General features: G+C 44.3%; 1 protein-coding gene across 1 annotated transcript; it reads right to left on the bottom strand.

Moving 5' to 3' along the window:
- Positions 1-2,478: 2,478 nt before the first annotated feature.
- Positions 2,479-7,523, bottom strand: hps6 (HPS6 biogenesis of lysosomal organelles complex 2 subunit 3). Its single transcript, XM_033614040.2, has 2 exons — positions 4,150-7,523; positions 2,479-3,613 (listed from the first exon to the last, which is right to left on the bottom strand). The coding sequence occupies exon 1, from the start codon at positions 7,163-7,165 to the stop codon at positions 4,394-4,396; it is 2,772 nt and encodes a 923-aa protein (XP_033469931.2). The 5' UTR covers positions 7,166-7,523; the 3' UTR covers positions 2,479-3,613; positions 4,150-4,393.
- Positions 7,524-15,219: the final 7,696 nt, after the last annotated feature.

Raw genomic sequence — 15,219 nt, 5'->3', positions numbered from 1 at the left:
TTCACAGTGCACATTTGTCGTCCCTTTGGATTGTACATGTACCTTCATCACACCGCAGCAGTTTGTCAGAAACGAAATCTAACAAACTCCACTGAATTCAGTCTCTGTACCGTCCCCAAACAGTTAAAAGCATGTTTTTTGATTTACTGTGGTACAGAGATGGTGCGTCTTTGTGACTGTATAATTACTGTCATGCAGCTATGCTAACAGATTAGCTCCCCACTCATGTGACACTGTGTAGATTAATTAACATATGAGAGGAGGAAATTAGCATGAGCTGGTTGAAAAGTAAGATGTGAAGATTGAACTTTTATTTGAATATTTTACAACAGTATGAATCTGTGTTGATTAACTCATGGTCAAATACCAACAGACATACCACAAGGGACTTTTCTAAGCACAGGAAGTTTTATAGCACCTGGATTGAGGATTTGAAAACCCCAGATTTCCCTGTTGACGACACTGACTACGAAGCAACAACAGACATTTTTCCTTAAAGGAGCAACTATCTTCTAAACTAATTCGAAACAGGTTTTAAACAATGCAAACCCATTTCTGAGATTCTATTAACTCACGCAGGCTTTTCTCTTTGGTATTTGCAAACTGCTCGGTTGGGTAAATGATGGATTCGACTTGTCAGCCAATCAGCATACAAATGAAATCACAAATTTGGTATTAGGTTGATGATCAATAGGCTCATTTATAGCTCAATCAATGGAGACAAAACAGAAGCAGCAGTGTGGTTATTAAATCTATAAACTGCATTAACTATAAGGTATAAGAAATATCACCATACTCTGTATTTTGTGGCATTCTCAGCTGCTGCAAGCTTCAGAGTTGCCTTTCTGTAGGTACTCCTGACTTGTGTGAAATATAAACTAACTCATATATTATTAAAATGTCTTTTAATGCATTTATCCTTCCACTGATGCAGCTCTGTAGCGCACAGTCAGCTGTTCAGCAGACAGAGGAACAGACACGGCTAGCCAGCGTCTGTCTGGATTTGTTGTTTGCAGGATGCCACCTATAATTAGAACAAGTGAATCAATGGCGTTACAGCACGGACGTGACTCAAAACCTTTGTAATACAAGAGCCTGGATAGAGAGGAAATTGATAAGAAGAAAGGAAGGTGTGACGCAAAATGAAAGAGAAAGAAAGAGGGAGGAAAATAGACAGGTTGGCTGAGGGATGTTAGGTATCAGGTATCAGCCCTCTGCTATTTCGTCGCCCTTTTGGAAGACTCATCCTCTTATTACCCTCTCACGCTGAAGATACAGGACTCACTACCCCCCACTCATTCCACTCCTGTGATTGCACACCCTCACATCACCGTGTGGAACCTGCCTATTTGCTGCGAGAGCCAGCAGTTAGACACATGCATTCGGTGTCCTTATCTGTGCTTTTGTTGTTTTCAGAGTGGGTTAAGAGAAGCTTAATGGGTAACGAGTGAACATTCCTCGCATAGGCCTTGACCATGGAAATATTCGAGTGCGTTTACACACTCAAATCCCTCCACCAGATCACATATACACACACACACGAGACTGCAGCTGTAAGTGGATTTGTCCATGGAAGGGATATGGTGAAACTCAGAAATGGGGGCAGTGGATCATGTGAATGAATGATTGTGTGTACAGACCTCAAATGGCATAGCTGAGCTTTTATATCAGATGGCTGTTTTTCAGGTTCGACTGAATTAGCTGTAAATAAATGAATGAACAACCCTAAAAATGTACACTGGCTGAGACATGTTTGAAATTGAATACTGTGTGATTTGTCAGCTGAACCTGTTGCTGTGCAGTGGTGTGAATGTAACGTGCTGATAGAGCTGAACAAACCAGAACAACAGCAATGTGTGGGAACAGGTAGACGACAATAACATGTTTGACAGCACCATGAAAAGAAGCTAGCTGACAGATAAATGTGTTGTTTAGTGGCTCTCTGTTCAGTCCCTCCATCCTGCGGTGAAGAACAGCTCTCCATAACAACACCACAACAAATTAAAAGCTTTCAAAAGCTACCAGAGTGCAACCACAACACTGAACATCACAAGCTTCACATTTGTTGCAGGGCTGCAGTAACGGATTGCATTTCACAGTACAAGAGCTTTGATCGGGCCCAACAAAATCAGACCCTACATGAACTTAAAGTTTCTGTCAAAGCCCAACCTGAGCCAGAACCACAGCAGCTGTTTTGGGCCTGAGCCCAATTAGAAATCTGAATTTCCAATACAATTTAAAGTTAGCTAACGTCTTTTCAGTGCAGTAACAGACATTCGTGACACAGGATGCAGCTGTAAGAAGTCACTTCGAACACGACAGCACACTCTGGAACAAACTAGACCGAATTTGGACACTGTTGGAATAAACTGTTATTCAGAGCACCAGCGTCAGAGACTCTGGGCTGAGACGGAGGAGATGGAGCAGCTCAACCTAACAGAACAGTGACTGAATATGTAAAACTCAGGACAGCAAACAGAAGCTTTCTCCTCAGTTTAATAGCATACAGCATCAGTTCATAAATACTCGCATACATTTTCTTTTTTCAAATAACACTTAAAGTTGCTAAAGTTTGTCGAGCACATCCGGGAGAAATTCCCGTTTGAAAAGAGAAACCAAAAACAAAGTTTTGGGCAGATTAATATTTGACATCTGCACAGTTGTAACATCAGGCTGAGTGGCCTGTCTGGGGGAAGTCAGGGAATTCCCAGTGACTCTCAGATTTGCTGAAACATGTCTGGTACACAGCGAAACTCATGGCACTGAAGTGAAATCAGTCACACAGATTAAGCTCGTTCAAGTGTACACAGAGATTGGAATGATATCATTAGTACACCAATCAGAGCAGAGGGTAAATCAGCAGGCTTCATATTCAAAGTGTCATGGAAAAAAGCCTTTGACTGTGGAGGCCAGGAGCTGTTATCCTCTGATCTGATCTATCCTTTCTCCAGCAGAGAGACACTGTAGCAGGAATGTGACACTGCCCTGTAAATGAAGAGCTGCACTGTGAGAGGCACACTGATTGTTCTGCAGCATTTTAGAGTCTGATTGTCATTCAGCACTTTAACAGATGTCACAAGAGTTTCTCTGTCAGTACCTCACCTATTGTAGAAGTCTTCCAAAGATTGCTACAACATAGATAGCATTTTGTTTTGGAAGGCTCCACATTTACATACAAAGCAACACTTCTCTGACTAAGACAAGCCATATAAACTGCTCAAGCATAAACAAAGGCATCAATAGGCACTTAAATATGCTTTTGTTTACAGCACTTAATCAGAAAACATTAATTTCAACAGATGCATGATACAGACAATACTGACTGGGGTGATATAAAAGTGCAATCAGTTTCAGAGCATGGAGAAAAGAAGACAGAGGATCTAACATCTCTAATAACATTACCATCACTGGGTCCATGAAGATGTACATGACCTTATGCAAAAGCAGCAGGGCGCCTATGTTAGCCACAGCGTGCCCAACCCGCACTCGAATCCTAACAGAATTACCTCCGAAATTGAATTTAGAGTCGAACTGTGAGTCACTTCACTGGGTATTATGTCTGGAATGTCCTGCGAGTTGGGCTGCCCGGGGAGCAGAGAGGACAAGATGGAGTCTGGAGGGACAAATGGATGACAAGGATTTAAAGATGCTGGACAGGCAGACTGTTTGAGGTTTGGTTTACAGAGATTACGCAGTCTAGTTAAGCCCATCTAAACCAGGTTAATGTTTAAGCACTTGTGATATGTTAAGTACAAAACTAGAAGTCAGTGAAGGAACCTTGGACTCTCCTCCTCCTCTAAACCATACCACACTTAAAACAAACACAAAGGCTGGCTTGTCTCGGTAGATTAACCACTGCAGGAACACACTTTGACATCAACAACTGAAAGGCAGCTAAACTCGGCTACAATTAGTGGACATCTGCTACATTATAGGCGAGAACAGAGAATACTCTACACACAGATTCGATAAAACCCCAAATATGGGAGTTAGTGGCTTTGTTTTTGACATTATCATTAACTGATGGAATTCTGATAAAGGCTAAGCTTATTCAATGCAAGACTACGCAATAACATTCACGTGCAGTTAAGGCTTAAGAGATAAATAACATTGCAGACACAGTATATACACATTAAGACTTAAAATTACCTGCAGTATTTACACTGGTGAGATCTTCAGTAGTCATTTCATAGTTTCTAGTAGTCATACTTCATACCAATCTTTTTTAAAAACACCATCAAATGTCACAATTAACTGCATGAAACCTGCAACATGATGATATTACTCTGTTTTAACTTGATTGTCGACACACGCTGCTTCACAGTTTGGTCAGATTATGTGTGGAATGTTTTATGAGACAGGTTTTGTTCTCCATTTTGAATGTCTGTGGGAATCAAAGTGGGTTAGCAGGTAGCGCTACCCTAACGTTTGTGTATGTGGACAACTGCTGTTCAGGTGTTTCTGGGAGTGAAGGCGGGGCGACGTTCTCGAGAGGTGAATCTGTGCTTGGGTCTGTGACAGTCCTGGGCTGCTCTGCAGGCTGACGAGGAGGTGCAGGAGGGGGGAATGATGGTGACTGGAGGATGTCTGCATAGCGCTGGCTGGGCTTCATCTCCCTCTGAAGCACTTTTCTGAGCAGAGGTTTCAGCAGCCCGATGGTCAGCTGGCTGCTGTGGGCGTCTGCGAAGGGAGCAGGGGATGAGGTTGTACTTCCAAAGGAGAAGGAGGAGGAAGAGGAGGACGATGGAGGGGTGTTAGGGGAGGGGAGGTTTTTCAGCACCAAGTTGAGAATAGTGGTGACAGTGAGGTCCTCAGGGCACAGCGCCCACAGCAGGTCCAAATAGGGGTCCAGGTCTCTGTGCTGAGCCACCTCGCACAGCAGAGTAGTGAAAATCTCCTTGTTGAGCAGCGGACTCTGTTTGCAGAACTTCTGCGCCACCTGGGTGACCCTCTCCCACTGCTGCTTGGCCATGAGGATCCTCAGCGCCTGCAGTATGGCATTAGGCCGCCCACTCACCAGCAGCAGCTCCACCTCCAAGTCCTGGCGCTGGTCTCTGTCCGGCATCAGGGTGGACAAAACGCACAGGGCTCGTTTGTAGAGTGGCACGTTGTTCTCCCCGCCCTCCCCTCCTCTTCCACCAGAGAAGCCCCAGGAGGAAGAGGCCAGGCTCAGGCCCAGGCCGGCTGAGCCCTGCTGCTGCTGGGCGAGCTCGAGGAACTTGGGCAACCAGCTGGGCTGAAAGTGGAATACTGAGTGGCACAGGAGCTCAAACACAGGCAGGGCAGCTGGGGAAAAGGAGCTTGTAGGTTTGGCTTTACAGTTGTGGATGTAATCACCCTTGAGGCTATGATTGTGTTTTGGCTCACCGTTGGTGAGTGGGAGGCCGGATGGGGTGCTGGGTGTCACAGCAGGACTGAGGACAGTTTTCCACACGTCTGGGGGAGCCCTGCTAGACAGAGAACCCTCCCCGTTGTAGTGTAGCTGAAGGGCGGCCTGCGCTGCCCTCCACACCTGGTGGGGGAACATGCTGAAGATGGAGTTGAGGTAAAGCAGGGCCTCTTTATCCAGCTCTGAGGCAGACAGCAACCTGGCTACTTCTTTCTCAACTAGACTCTCACACACCGCCTCCACCTCTTTAACATTCCCCCTCACTAAACTCCCCTTCACCTCCTCCAGAGAGACCAGAGCCTTGAGCTCAGCCTCCAGAGAGCCCATTAGCTTGTCTTGCCCTGCGTCGCAGCCACCTCCTCCGTTCTGGGACGGCTCTGCTACTTTCTGCCTCAGCCCTGTTCTGAGGTAGTTCCTGAGGATGGAGGCTAAAGAGATGGGAGCCTGGAACCTTCCTCCCTTCTTTAGTGCGTCCACAGTGAGCTGGGTGCTGCTCAGGCTCCTCTGCTGGTAGTATTTACAGGCCTCCTCAAAGACAGCCTCTATGAGGAGGGCTCCAGGATGAATACTCTCCACTCCAGGCTTCAGCTTAGAGTTGCAGTCTCTAGAGTCTGTCCCCTTGTTCACAACCACATAAAGTCCAGTTTCTGAGAGCAGGTGAGGTGCACATCTTTCAGCCTGGTTTACATACAACACCCCCTCTCTCTTCAGTGTTATATTTTCCAGCTCTCTGCCACAGTTCACGTCTATCAGATGCAGGTTTTGACCTACCAGCAGCGCCAGTGTGTCCTGATACATGCAAAGGCTTGTGTGAGTGCCAGATTTTACCAAGCAGTTGTCCATCAGTTTGAATACCTGCCGCAGCACCCCATCTTTCTGCAGGAGACACACCCACCCTGTGCTGAGCAGCAGCAGCAGGCCTCCACAGGCTGCAGGACAGAAGTCGTAGATCTCAGGTGGTTCAAGAGTTGATAAATATCCCAAACAGTCTGTCACCAGCCTCTTTAAGTCAGACTCTTTAGCTGAGAACTTTTTCAGAGGAGTATTTTTACACGTGGTGCTGACTGTGAAGGAGTCATGGCGAGGGGACCAGCAGAGGAGAAATTTGGAGACACTCAACAGCGGCTTCGCTTTCACATCTGGCAGAAGATGCACATATTCACCTGAGCTGACCACAGTGAATTTAGGATTGTTGTGCAGGGCGATTTTCACCCCTCCCAAGCTGACAGCCCCCTCCTCCACCTCGTAGTCACGTCTGCAAACACAGTATCTCAGCTTATTCCTGGTGGAGCTGAGGGCAGGGGTGCTCTCTGAAGGCGGCCTCTCCTCACACCAGATGATAAGGTTGGGACAGGCACACACAGACACCACTCTTGCTCGGGGGCTGTTGCATAAGTCCGATGTTTGCAGGAGATGCCAGCCAGCTTTGCACTCCTGGAATTTCCAAAACTCAGCTTTTCCATTCTCATAAACCACCGCCACAGTTGCTGTGTCTCCGCCACCATTATTATTATGGTCCAAGTATAAAACATCCACGACAGGCACGGGTTGGATCAACCGCAAATCCAGTTTCTTCTGGTTCTGGGCCGGATGGGGTCTTTCATACTTGTCAAAAGTCACAAGACCGACTTTAGGCTTGTGGAGGATGACATGAACATGACGTCCATCTGGGCTCAGGCGAACATTTGACAGGCTGTTATTAAAGACCTCTGTCAGCTCCTTACCGCCACTGTAGTCCCCGAAATCTGACAGTTGCTCCAACACCAACCGCGCCATAACTCCCGTTTCCAGCCGCTAACAGCTGAAAGTAGTTTGTATTTAACTCGCCACGACGTATCAACTAGCCTGCTAGCTTGTGTGGCACTTAAATCTGACCTCCGGAGAGACTAACCGAACAGCAGCATCCCGTTACGAGAGGCTTCACCCCGGTGTTAACGTCCGTGCGGAAGGATACATCCTCCGACACCCTTCGACCCCGGTGACCCCATGTTGGCAGACGACAACGAGGCTAAACTGTTAGCTGACAGAAACCGCTGGAAAAGTTTTAGGTCCAAACCGAGAGAGCCACTGAAGTCATTCCGATGCTATGCTAGCTCTGCCCTGACATCACGAGATTGCTAATTTCCGGATACCGAGGGCGTTTTGCATAAAAGGCGGAGCGACATGGAGACGCACAAAGATTGTGAAGAGGCAGAGAGAAGAGCAACTGCAGCTGCGCAGTGGGCTTCAGTCGGCCGTTTGCTCCAGCTGGTGAGGCAAGTTTACAGAAAACACAGTTAAACATCTTAACATCTTTGTGTTGTAATAAAAAAAAACAAACATGTAACTTAAAAACAGACTGCTTAAAAAGATCTATCTATCTATCTATCTATCTATCTATCTATCTATCTGTCACAAGCGATTTTATAAGACTACAGCAGTAGAAAAATCTGGTGCATATTGCAGTAGCTATTATTAGGGTTAGGTAAAAAAAGGATAGCAGTAACATTTTTGGTATCTTTTATGTTTCACTTTATTGGCTTTTGTCTGTTAGGTTGTTGTGATTTAGCAGCATGCTGCACAGCAGTTTTGTTGCCACCTGCAGTTCTGGAAACTTCTTGTCCATCCAAAATTTTGCACAGCTTTTGCATCAGTATGTGTTGAAAACAAGTTTAAAGGAATACTTGATTCACAAAATGACCATTTGTATTTCAGTTTATTATACTGTTTATTATACTGTGGTAAACCTTGAACCTTGAAGAAAACTTTGTTTTTCTCGCATGCCTCCATGGGCAATGGAGAAAACATTGATTTATTGATTGAGTGGGGACCATATCCTCCTGAGACCCAGTGTCCTCATATGAGGACATCACATTTTGGGTTTACTTGACCTAATACATCATTCTTAAAGTGATAGTTCAGGTTTTTGGACATGAAGTTGTGTGAAACACTGACCATCTGTAGCTCTGATGTGACGGTGTCACTACTGTCAACAAGCCTCCTGCTCTGAGAAATGGCCCGTAGCTTACCTGAGAAAAAGTAGTTCTGAAGATATAAGGGGGACACGTAACCAAAAGGTTTTAAGCTACAAAAAAGTATGCATGTGTTTTGTTAGACTATTTCAATAATTTTAAAACATCCCCGCTTTACGTCAGACCTTGCTATCAATTGGGACTATTTTCTGGCCAGTATCACTCCGCCGTGCAGGCCCACAAGACAGCACGGCAACAGAAATCAATTAGACAGTTCATCACCACGCTGTGCAGGTGTGCAGGATAGCAACGGCTAACGAAAACTTCATTGGCAGTTTCCAACATAGAACCAGTAGGCTATTATTAGTGAGGGAGAAGATGTACTAGCCCTATATATACCTACTAAGAAACGAGATCATATTTCTCCTGTTTTAGCTTCTCTGCACTGGCTCCCTGTAAAATCCAGAATTGAATTTAAAATCCTACTGTTAACTTATAAAGCTCTAAATGGTCAAGCTCCGTCATATCTTAGAGAGCTCATAGTGCCATATTATCCCACCAGAACACTGCGCTCTGAGAACGCAGGGTTACTCGTGGTCCCTAAAGTCTCCAAAAGCAGATCAGGAGCCAGAGCCTTCAGCTATCAGGCTCCTCTCCTGTGGAATCATCTTCCTGTTACGGTCCGGGAGGCAGACACCGTCTCCACATTTAAGACTAGACTTAAGACTTTCCTCTTTGATAAAGCTTATAGTTAGGGCTGGCTCAGGCTTGCCCTGTACCAGCCCCTAGTTAGGCTGACTTAGGCCTAGTCTGCCGGAGGACCCCCTATAATACACCGGGCTCCCTCTCTCTCCCTCTCTCTCTCTCTCTCTCTCTCTCTCTCACTCTCATCCTATTACTGCATCTTGCTAACTCGGCCATTCTGGATGTCACTAACTCGGCTTCTTCTCCGGAGCCTTTGTGCTCCACTGTCTCTCAGAATAACTCATACCGCAGCGGTGCCTGGACAGTGTGACGTGTGTGGTTGTGCTGCTGCCGTGGTCCTGCCAGATGCCTCCTGCTGCTGCTGCCATCATTAGTCATTAGTCATACTTCTACTGTTATTATACACATATGACTATTGTCACACAAGTATACTGTCAGATATTAATACATACTTTCAACATATTGTACCACAGTAGCCAGAACTATAACTATAATATTATTACTTTCATTAATGTTGTTGTAAGCTACTGTCATTACCTGCATCTCTCTCTCTCTCTCTCTCTCTCTCTCTCTCTCTCTCTGTCTCATTGTGTCATATGGATTACTGTTAATTTATTATGCTGATCTGTTCTGTACGACATCTATTGCACGTCTGTCCGTCCTGGAAGAGGGATCCCTCCTCAGTTGCTCTTCCTGAGGTTTCTACCGTTTTTTTTTCCCCGTTAAAGGGGTTTTTTTTGGGGAGTTTTTCCTTATCCGCTGTGAGGGTCTTAAGGACAGAGGGATGTCGTATGCTGTAAAGCCCTGTGAGGCAAATTGTGATTTGTGATATTGGGCTTTATAAATAAAATTGAATTGAATTGAAATTGAAACCTACTACTACAGCGCGAACACCGGTTCAGGCTCACGACACACCCTCGTCAGCTGTTGTAGGTAAACAGAGGAATACCAAAATGGTGCGAACTTGTGATTCCCCAGCTGTGGGAATAAAATGATTAAATAAAAATGATTTGTCAATATTTTTATACCATTCAGGTGTGTCCTTCAGCTGAAAAGCAGTGGGAAGCTGGGGGAACTACAGAGAAAATTGCAAGTCATCATTGGGTCACAGTTTTGGCAGTTTTGGCTGTGTTTAGTAAGTGCTCAGATCCAACTTCAGCAGCTGACCTCGACCTCTCACCTTTTAACAGGCAGTGCAAACAAAAACAGTGTCTCACTGGAGAAATCAATAAAATTGCAGATTTTGTTTTGTTTATAAATTCCCCATGTTATTGCAGGATAATTTAAAAGAAACAGAGCAAAGAATATGTGCGGTAATGCTGGTGCTGTTTGGCTGTAAACAGCTTGAAAGTCACAGCAGGTGAGTTGAAAACAATATCTAGATCAGCACAAATGAGGAGTCCATTTCCTCATTTGCTTTAACAGAACACCTTAAAGGATGTTTTAAAGCTAACCCACACACAGTGTAACTATGGAAACTAGTTTTACCTCCACATATCTGGAGGCAAGAACTCATCTTAACTGAATGAATCTGAGAAACTGTTCCACAGTACATTTTGGCAAGAGGCTTTGAAAACTAACCAACCTGGGAAACTGATTCGCTTAAATCAGCTTTGGAAAAAAAGAGCCATCTTGCCTCACACCACAGATTGCAGGAGGATGAGGACAGCCTGGTGGGCGTCTCAGGGACCAGCTAACATAGCACCCAGACGTAAAAAAGGTTTTGTCTTTGAAAGAAAGTAACATTTATTACAAAGGGAGTGAAAGGCTGAGAGTGGTGACTCATAGTAAGGGAAGTTTGCCTGTTGTGGAGGCCTTATTTATTACTTTAACAAACTTTCCTGGCAACTTTCAAGCCAGCCCACACTGTACTGACATTTAGATCCTTAGATACAGACAAAGGAATCTGTCATTTAGCTGGCAATGACACACACCAGTTAGGGATATCCACATGGTAGATATTTGATTTGTTATCTACTCTTGGTGGCATGTTGAGGCCAACTCAAACAAGCCGCAGAAGGTGTCAGTTACATTTCCTTTCCTTTATAGAGAAAAGAAATTGGCACTAAATATTCTTGCAGCTTCTTACCTGCACAGGCGTTTAAGCTCACATATTGTGAGGGCACCAGCAATAAAGTAAAGAACATGTTTGCTTGTGTTTAATAACATTAAATAAATTAGCAGACAAGCTTGTGATACCAATAACATAATCAAATCATGGTGAAAGTTCCACTGTCTGCTTCTTCATGCCCGTATCTTTGGCACAAGCCTTTGGTGGCATGTCTTGATTTTCCTACTACATTTTGACAAATTAAAGACTTTTTTTATTTTAAACTTTATATATCATTCAATATTCTCAGCTAAATTGAGTGTTTGTCATGTTTGTACGTTCCCTTCATGTCCAGGAGGAGGCAGTGTTGATCTGTACACAGTGCATGCGGGGGACTTCAAAGCCCAATGTATTAAATGAAAATGAATGAAAGTGTCTGCTAAGTGCCCATGGAGGTAGAGTTAAAGATAGATGATGTTGTTCTTTGTCATTTCTTCTTTTATGTGTGACGCTGAGAGCACAAATGCATTAAACACAGTCTAAAGCTCCACAGACAAGACTCACAGTGTTTCTCAATGAATATCACATGGCTACGCACAGAGCCAACATCACAAGGCTGCTGTCTTCTCTCACCCGCAGTTAACTCAACTTGTCCACTGAGTGTGAGATGCCATCAAGAAGCTGCCACGCCCTTTCACATGTTTTGGTCATGTCTGTCACCGGGGTCATTTTGGTCCTTCGTCTGAGGCTGCTTTCACATGTTTGGTGAAGATACACCTTCAGACCCTGTCACTGAAGCTGCTTTGGAAAGTGTATTATTTCCTAGCTCCCAACTAGAGGCTATAGCAGGGATACTCTTCTTACTTTGTGCGGGGGCCACGTTTGCAAAATGACAGGAGGTCAGGGGCCAGTTAATAAACAAACATGACTCATATTTTTCAGATTATGTGATAAATCAATTGCCTGTTTTGAGCCTTTCAACATTTGCTGTCCTCACTCAACTTTGTCAAGAGGCAGTTGAGCAGCCCCTTCCAGATCAGGTTTACGCAGGGGTGTGTCTAGGATTCGACAAAACCCCCCCCCCCCTTTTTTTTTAATATGCAAGCTATTTTCATGTTTTTTTTAAATTCACACTGACACCTTATAAACATTCAAAATACAAAAAAATCCCGGCGTCACTCAACTTGCTGTACCCGTCTCAGGATTATGTGCAGTCAAATCAGATTTGGCTTTTCAATATGAATATTTGACTATTCATTCCTTTATTTTCATATAGAGTTTGAGAGTTTAAACAGGGTTCAGCAGGATGTTCAGTGTGAAAGTAACATTCACGTAGAAAACAAGCTACAGAAATGTGCGACAACATTTTCTGCCGACACTAAATATCAAACAAAAGCCATAGACTGTATCATAATGACTTCCTGTGAGCTGTAAATGTGCTATTTTAAGCAGAAGGCAAAAGAAGATGCTATTTTGGAGCTTTACGGGGCAAAGCCTCGCCTCCTCTGCTCTGTGTCTGCAGCTGTCTGTACCAAAAAGCAGTGTGAAGGTGAGGAGTGCTCACTCTGCAGCAAAATCTGGGGACCAAAACGTCCTCAGCAATACACTTCACACTGACTGGCAAAAATGAAATAAAATAAAATAAAGTAAGAGACTGCTCGATTTGAAGCAGTCTCAGTTGACTTAGGGGCCTCCGACTGCTGATTTGAATCTCTGACTTTCTGGGGACAGCCCTAGAGAATGGTTAGCGTACCATCTGGCACCTTACGGTCGTAAGTTAAGTATCACTGGGCTGTAGCCTTCTCATCTCTCCTAGCCCAACACCTTATCCTCCTCAAATGGGAAGCCGCAGCACCCCCATCTCACACACAGAGGGTTAGGGATGTCATGTCTCACCTCGACCTGGAGACGTTAAACTATACTACATGGCTCTACTCAACGCGCTTCTCAACCTATAGGGTAGCTCTTAGTTATTCTGTAGTCATAAATGTAACATCTTTATCACCTTTTCTTCAGATTCACATGTTCTTTATCTACGTTTCCATTATTGGCTGAAAGTAGGAGGTCATTGCTTGAAAGGCGAGGAAAAGTGTGAAATTTGGTTTTGCATGCTAGTTCTTTTAAACTTTATCCGACCTAACTAGCTGAACAATAACGTGAATGTATTTCCTTGAGGTTGCTGTTTCAAAGATGGTGCTTTTAGCTCTCATATATTTCTGTCTGAGCTGTCTGTATTATTGCTGCAGAAAGCACTTTAAATGAGGCAGGTCAAACATTCATATTGGTGTGTGTGTTCATGTATTTATGTCCTATTATGTCCCAGTGCCATACCTGATAAAGTATATGGATGCAGCATGTTATTCAAACAGTATATTCAAGCCCAGCCGCCTCCAGACAGGCTTGCCTTGGACAGAAAACACCCTCTATTAGAGAGTGTGTTTAGTCTGCCATGCCTGTAGACAGGAAGATAAAGCGTTTGTCTGGAGACTAGAGGGGGTTGGAGGCAGGGGAGATTTCCTTTTTGAGTTATATGGTGAAGAAAAGAAAACCAATGGCTGCAAAGTGTTGCTGCTCGGGGTAAAGAAGATGGGTAGGCTGTCAGCTTTGCATCCCCTCAGGACAGAATTATTTTAATTTGAGCGCAATTTAGAAGAAAGAAATGTCTGGGTGTGTGTGTATGCACGAGAAAAGAAAGATAGTTCTCAGTCTGCTTGGGGTTTGAGTGAGATGCCACTTTGCTGTATGAAAGTTGCAGCTGCCTGTCAGCCTCCTGTCTCCTGCGAGAACAGGCAAATATTACTGTCAGTTTGCTCTCGCTGTTGTAAAAGCTGTCATGCGCGCAGCCGCTCTCTCCCCATATCTCACTTTGCCTCTGTAAGTCACTTCACTGGAGCATTTTGTCTTGAGCTTCAAGGGTGACTCTCCTCTGTGCTGACATACAGTAGGCTATAGCATTGTGGGGGCTGAAGTCATCCATTTTTTTGTGCCTCACACATATCTTTTGTACTCATATCAGAGAAGAGCAAGAATTAAAAGATCATCCCTGAAGAGCAGGCATGTAGGAGAGATGGAGAGGAACAGAAACATTGCTCAATACTGCTGACATCTTTATTTCATTTTAACAATTTCATCATATTCCATCAAAAAAAATGGGTTGTTTTTTATATTCTCTTTTAATCTTTTTTAGGGAATCAAATAAAGCAAACAACCTGAAAATGCAATAATCACACGTCTCTCCAGGAATCCTTTTCTCTCCAGAGCTTCATTTCCGATGACGATGGAGTCCTTAAGCTGTAACTAATTTTCAGCGAGATGATATTGTAACATCCGAGCATATACATCATCAGCGTCTCCAGAATACTGACTGCCTAATGAATTTGTACGAGCACACATAGTGGCAATTCATGATGGACTGTTGGTCCCGGAGTACAGGGAGGAGAGATGATGCGGAGAGAGGGAAGCTTTGCGGTTCATTAGGAAGACAAACAGACTTGTAGACAAATGAGCTATGACAGACTATATCTTCAGCCGGATGGGATGTTAACAGCCGTTTTGGAAATGTTATGGGCCATGATTCTGGCATAATGACAAAAGTTGATAGGATGAGGAGGAAATAAAGTTGTAATGAGAACATCCAAGAATTAGTGAAATCTTTGAAATGAAACTTCTGATGTTTCTCAAAATGAGAGGTCACAGCAGTGCTGAAGTGTCTGCAGCACTGTCACTCATAACAGATACCCTGCCTCATGGGCTGATTAGATAACAGGCCATTTACAATTGGACGTCCCTCCGCATTTAGCAGTGGCTCTTATCTCAATGATCCATACCCCGACTCTGAGCATAAATAGCATTAGCGCTCACATCACACTATTAATCGGATTCATGGCCCTTGGCTCATTGCAGGATGTGCTGATGTTTTGGGAGCCCTTTGCCTCTCTTCTATCTCTGCATCTTTCAATCTGTCATGTCCTCAAAGACGCACACACTTGGCTACTGAAGTGCAGTACTGTTTGCGACCACAGATTGGCAGCATCTGCATTGGCTTTGATGCTACAGGAGCCGAGGCTGATCATGTGAGGATAAAAGGTCGTGCCATCACTGTTCTTACATGGAGGTCGCTGACT

The sequence above is a fragment of the Epinephelus lanceolatus genome, chromosome 17, assembly GCF_041903045.1.
Source record: "Epinephelus lanceolatus isolate andai-2023 chromosome 17, ASM4190304v1, whole genome shotgun sequence".
Lineage (NCBI taxonomy): Eukaryota > Metazoa > Chordata > Actinopteri > Perciformes > Serranidae > Epinephelus > Epinephelus lanceolatus.
Note: the sequence above shows the minus strand (reverse complement) of the source record. Positions and strands in the feature narration are given on the sequence as shown.

What these genes read in the sequence shown, in the direction of transcription:
- hps6 (XM_033614040.2), bottom strand. Translation starts at nt 7,165, where the DNA reads ATGGCGCGGTTGGTGTTGGAGCAACTGTCAGATTTCGGGGACTACAGT.